The following is a 6,112-nucleotide window of genomic DNA, read 5'->3' as shown; positions in this document are numbered from 1 at the left end:
CACAAAATCTCTCGTCGTCTTGGTAGTGAGAATGTTGAGATCGCCGTAGAATACTTGTAGCTTATCTACAGAACCTGAAGTTTCCGGGAAGTATTTTTTTCTAAATTCGGGGCGTAAAAATCTGGAAAATAACCATGTGCTCTAAATTTGTGCAAATTTGGGTCACAAAAAAACTTACAGTATGCGAAACTCGGGGACAAATTAGACTCAGTTTCTCCAACGAACTGTACTGGTTTGGTACAAATGGTGATGTAACTGCGTTTGCTGCGAAACAAGTTAGTGTGCATTCCTACAGACGTCTCAGTGAGGGCAATTTGCCCGGTAAAAATCGGGTTTCACCCTAAAGAGGCTACCTTCAATTTGGGGTGCAGATTTGGGGAAGGATCGGGTTAAAACCTAAAACTTCAGGCTCTGCTTATTTAGTACCCAAGATAGCTGGTCACTAGTACAGTGAAAGGTGTAATCTTTGCGATAGTCATTTTTGCGCAAATTTAAATCCTGCAAAACATTGCTAACAACGACGTGAAAGTATAGAAAATTTTTTAACTTCAATAACAAATGGGATCCACTAAGTTGAGCTGACCCACAGAGTGCCAGAGATGCATAAATACAGGGACACCTCTATTGCATCCCTCCTGCAGTTTCACATTTTCACAGCTGCTACACTGTCTGGTACACCATGCTTGAAAGCTGCAGGAATAGACAACATTTTTCTTTGTCTTCATGCCAGTCTTTCACAAACTTTTAAAATTGAAGTGGCGCAAAATTTAGGGCTACCTCTTTGGATAGTGTCATTAATTTAAAAAAAATGTTACAACTAAAATAGGCAGTACGACAGCAGGTACGCTGTCTTACACTGTGCCATTTGTAAACAAAAATACCCCGTGCCAGGCCCACGCTTTTTGTGCAGCTGAGCTGTGTCTTCGCCGCATTGCTGCATTTTTCAAGAATGGCCAGTTCGGTTCTGGAAGGCACAAGAAGCTGTCCACGCTCGGTGAGGCGAGGTTAGGACAACGCGCATCCAACAGCACCATATCTGTCAACAGGGTAAAAGCAGAGATGCACCTCGATGTCTCCAAGTGGAAGGTCCTGAGTGCCATTCATGACAGGCAATAGATGACCTGCACCCCTATATCATCTATTACGTTTCACCGCAGCGCAAAGCATGCTGGTGGGCACCTGTCAACCTTATCAGCCCTTTCGGCTTATCAACCGACGCGTTTTTCCAGCTTCTTGCTCACCACAGCAAAGTATAACCTCGAACTGGTCTTATTGTGACGTCACGTTTGTAAACAGAGGGTCGTCTATACATAGAGCCCGAAGTTTTAGGGATTAACCCGATTCTTCCCCGAATTTGCACCCTGAATTGAAGGTTGCATCTTTAGGGTGAAACCCGATTCTTCCCCGAATTTGCACCCTGAATTGAAGGTTGCGTCTTTAGGGTGAAACCCGATTCTTCCCCGAATTTGCACCCTGAATTGAAGGTTGCGTCTTTAGGGTGAAACCCGATTCTTCCCCGAATTTGCACCCTGAATTGAAGGTTGCGTCTTTAGGGTGAAACCCGATTCTTCCCCGAATTTGCACCCTGAATTGAAGGTTGCGTCTTTAGGGTGAAACCCGATTCTTCCCCGAATTTGCACCCTGAATTGAAGGTTGCATCTTTAGGGTGAAACCCGATTCTTCCCCGAATTTGCACCCTGAATTGAAGGTTGCGTCTTTAGGGTGAAACCCGATTCTTCCCCGAATTTGCACCCTGAATTGAAGGTTGCGTCTTTAGGGTGAAACCCGATTCTTCCCCGAATTTGCACCCTGAATTGAAGGTTGCATCTTTAGGGTGAAACCCGATTCTTCCCCGAATTTGCACCCTGAATTGAAGGTTGCGTCTTTAGGGTGAAACCCGATTCTTCCCCGAATTTGCACCCTGAATTGAAGGTTGCGTCTTTAGGGTGAAACCCGATTCTTCCCCGAATTTGCACCCTGAATTGAAGGTTGCGTCTTTAGGGTGAAACCCGATTCTTCCCCGAATTTGCACCCTGAATTGAAGGTTGCATCTTTAGGGTGAAACCCGATTCTTCCCCGAATTTGCACCCTGAATTGAAGGTTGCGTCTTTAGGGTGAAACCCAATTTTTTCCCGAATTTGCACCCTGAATTGAAGGTTGAATCTTTAGGGTGAAACCCGATTCTTCCCCGAATTGAAGGTTGCATCTTTAGGATTTAACCCGATTCTTCCCCGATTTTGCACCCTGAATTGAAGGTTGCGTCTTTAGGGTGAAACCCGATTTTTGCCTGACAAATTGCCCTCAGTGAGACGTTTGTAGGACCTCACACTAACTTGTTTGGCAGCAAATGCAGTTACACCACTGTTTGTACCAAACCAGTACAGTTAGTTTGAGGAACTGAACCAGATTTCTCCTCGAATTTAGCGAACAAGTTTTTCCACCTGAATTCGCACAAAATTTAGAGCACATGTTTATTTACCCAATTTTTACCCCCCGAATTTAGAAAGAAAGATTTCCCAAAATTTTCAGGCTCTACCTATACATCGTCTGGGAAACCATTAAGAGTGCTCCGAAGCTCACCGACTCTCACAAGCGGGCTCGAATGGACTGACTTTGCCTGCCAACACATCAGCACTGACTGGACGAAGGCAAGGCCTCTTCCCATCGATAACAGTGAAAGGGCACATACTAGCTGGTTAGAGATGTCTTTCAAAAGTTTCGCGTTGAACTTCAGCAATGAGAAAAAATTCACTACTGGAGGGATTTGTGGAAGGATCCAGTTCACTATTCCAAATGAAACTTTACTGCAAACATGTCATCATCTGAAAGAAGATCCAGTCTCGACGTGGCCGCGTGGATTGTTGGTGGGAACTTCAAGGTCTCGTTAAAGACAGGGTCTCTGTAATCGCTGCTGTCCTCTCTCCCCATCTGTTGATGGCTGTACACTGCTCACAACCGGAACGTAGCCTCATAAAAAAAAAAAATAATTTCCTCCATGTTGTGGAAGATGTAGTCAGACGACTCTTCAAAAACTACAGTCGTTCATCTCGTGCACGTATACGTGGAAAAGCGTTAAACATTGGGCTCTTTGGTGTCTCAGATTAAAATTGAAACTCCAGTGTGAGAGTACAAAATGGACAAGACACACACATGCACCACTGCACTGGCAAAGCAAATTTGATTTCGTGTACCCTACTATCTACCCCTCACCCCTAAAGGTTGGATTATACTTCCGAAAAGTTCATCTGTAATGGATAAACTAGCAAAGATCAGACTTGCATCCCAACAAGAAGAGTGGAGGGCGAGGGAAAGTGTAGGGAAGAGACATGTGCACAGGAAATAACACTCGGTTTGTCAGTACCAGGGTTGCGGAGTTGCCACTCCGGGGTTGGAATGATTCCAGATTTATCGGAGCCATGAATGGAATTGGAACAGAATGGCAAAAACTGTCCTGGGAATGGAATTAGGCATTTTTTCGCACGGGGAATGGAACTGGAATGTAATGGTCTGGGTTCCACACGGTCAAGGGCGATGGCTCGGTTTGATTTTAAGAAAAAATAAAATGAAGATTTTGGCTTCACTAGTGTGAGGCCCACAACCCCACATCACTTACACCAGTTAATTTAGTGGAAGACTCCTGTAATGATGATGTCAATGAAGAGGAGGAGGGCGAAATAACCTTTTCTTTGCACTTTTTCCGTGCTGGGTAATGTCAATCTCCTCTATAGCACTGCTGGGCTAGCTAGCAATTCTTTCATTGGTGGAATTAAAGGAATGGAATGGGGTTGCCAAGCCAATGCAGGAGTGGGAATTGACCATACCTTTTCATTCCGAGGAATTGAAAGGAATGGAATTATCACAAATCTTCATTCCAAGGAATGGAATTGGAATGGGTGATCCCATTCCGCAACCCTGGTCAGTACAGTGTTGTGTGTGTTGTCCTTTGTTTACCCTCGCACTGAGGTTTTTACCGTTTTTAACGTAAATATGGAGGGGGGAATTTATTGGCAGAAAAAAATAAAAATAAATATGGCTCGTCTATTTTACCTATAGAAAAGCAGCTATTGATCTTGCTTCGGGAGCTTTCTACCAACAAACCTGACCTATTGCAAAGTGCACAACAGCAAACACTGCAGTTTTCCCCAAATACTATTGATCTTGACCTTTTATAAATTCACGAGAGAAAAAAAAAATCTGTCATAAAGTACTTTACTGGCCTCCACCAACCAGCTGCATTTCATAAAATGTAGTGCTGTGGGAGTATCATCCAGGAAGTTCAGATCGTATACATCTGTCTCTGCTCTACACATTATCATGGTACTTCAGGAACAGCCCCGTTTATTTCGAAGTTGCTCGATAATGTGTTAACAGCTTTCTGTTCAGCTCCGTAACTTCTGATCGACAAAGAAATTTCTGCCACTGGCAGGTTCACTGAAGGATACATGCCAGCATGAGGCACATAAACACTGTTTAACTCAGACTAAAAACGTGGGATAGACTTTCAGGACGGGATCCTGTAAATCAGTTTTCACTGATGCGAATTGAATTTCCGTAAGCACGGAGTATGGAGCAAACTGAGTTTGTCTCGCTGTATTCACCGCTACATTTTCAGTAGAGAGTACACTGGAGGAAGCATATTCACTCGGATGCAGTTCAACGGATGCACGAATTAGACCTTCTTTGCACTCCTTGCCTCTCTCTTGATCGTGTTGATGTCTTTCTTGACAGTTTCCCACTTGTTTGCCGCCTGTGTCTCCATGAAACTCGACAGCTTGCTGATCCTGTTTTTGCTGCGCGCCTGTTCCAGATTTAGAACATCACGAAGCGTGAGCTGGTCCTCGGTCTTTTCCAGCTGGAGCAACAAGCAATTTGTAGATCTGGCGTGCTCCTTGATTGGATCGTCGTCCGGTTCCCATCCCATCATTTCGCGAAAGCAGACGTAACATCGGGTCAAATCGGTCTCGCTTGCCGTTGGACAAAGGTAGAATCCGGCGCGAGCCATATTTTCCTTGGTGCATTTGCTGCCTTCAGCGAATGGCCACGACGTAAAACTTGCCAACCTGTTCTTTTCAAGATACATGCATGCATCGCTGCATTCTGTTAACACTTTTTCCAAGGTGAGATCTGCGGCTGAAACGTCCATCACTTGGAAAGGTTGGTTCAAACGAAGCGGTTGTAATGGCGGCCGGTTTGCTTGAAAGCCCACCTGACATGGATTGGCTTGCCTTTTCAACTTCCAGGTACTTCTGGTGGTTCTGGTTTCGTTATTGTATGAGGCGTATGGCTATGGCAGTCCAGCCTAGCCCAGCACGGTACATACGCAATCAAGGTCGATTAAACACTATGGGAAGTAGGGGCAGATCCAGACCCTCTATTTGGGGGGGGGGGGGGAACGGTTTCTTTGTCGAAGGGCGTACTGGGGGAGGGCGTAGGGGGTCAGGACATCGGACATTATTCTGACCCCCCCCCCCCCCTCTAGATACGCCCCTGTCTGCATGCCGCACAACCTGAGCAGGCAGAGTCAGCAGACCTCACTCTCGAACGTCTGGGATGGGATGAGAGCAAATCATAGGGATAGGATGAAAAACAGAACACGTCACACCTCGACTCGGAAGTTATACCCATTTGCAACGACACCTATCTGTGGTGGTGGTGCAGCGCGTGTAGTTGTTGCAACTAAAGCATGCATTTTATCGCAACGGAAAATGTTCCCGCAGACCACGCGTACTCCCATGTGAACAACAAGGTGAACAATCTGTAAAACCACATCTTTTGTCATCGCACACGACGTATGGTTCAGCTGCACGGTGGTAGCTCGTTGGTAAAATGTAAAACAGAAGGAAGGAGGAGTTGTTCTCTGAACATCTGAACATCTAGACCAACAAAAGCAATGAACAAAAAACACGAGCGATATGGATCCAATGATATTCCATCAGCGTTCCTCTAGCAATTTAATGAATGAACAAAAACTGCCGTGAACTTGTATGCCGAGTTCTTTTCCTTATAAAATGCTCGAGCAAACGGTGATATATCCTGGAAATTCTCTTTTCTGTTAGCAGATTGTAAATATGTGAAATAAGAGAAAGATCTACAAGCATCTACAAGTACGAAG

General features: G+C 45.0%; 1 protein-coding gene across 1 annotated transcript; it reads right to left on the bottom strand.

Annotated features, from left to right (window-relative positions):
- Positions 1–4,669: 4,669 nt before the first annotated feature.
- On the bottom strand, positions 4,670–5,143 carry LOC135366375 (baculoviral IAP repeat-containing protein 5-like). The gene has a single exon (XM_064599054.1). The coding sequence runs from the start codon at positions 5,141–5,143 to the stop codon at positions 4,670–4,672; it is 474 nt and encodes a 157-aa protein (XP_064455124.1).
- Positions 5,144–6,112: the final 969 nt, after the last annotated feature.

Source organism: Ornithodoros turicata, chromosome 8 (genome assembly GCF_037126465.1).
Source record: "Ornithodoros turicata isolate Travis chromosome 8, ASM3712646v1, whole genome shotgun sequence".
Taxonomy (NCBI): domain Eukaryota; kingdom Metazoa; phylum Arthropoda; class Arachnida; order Ixodida; family Argasidae; genus Ornithodoros; species Ornithodoros turicata.
The sequence above is the reverse complement of the archived record's forward strand: the minus strand, read 5'-3'. Positions and strand labels throughout refer to the sequence as shown.

Coding starts and splice junctions, on each gene's coding strand:
- LOC135366375 (XM_064599054.1), bottom strand. CDS start 5,143: ATGGACGTTTCAGCCGCAGATCTCACCTTGGAAAAAGTGTTAACAGAA.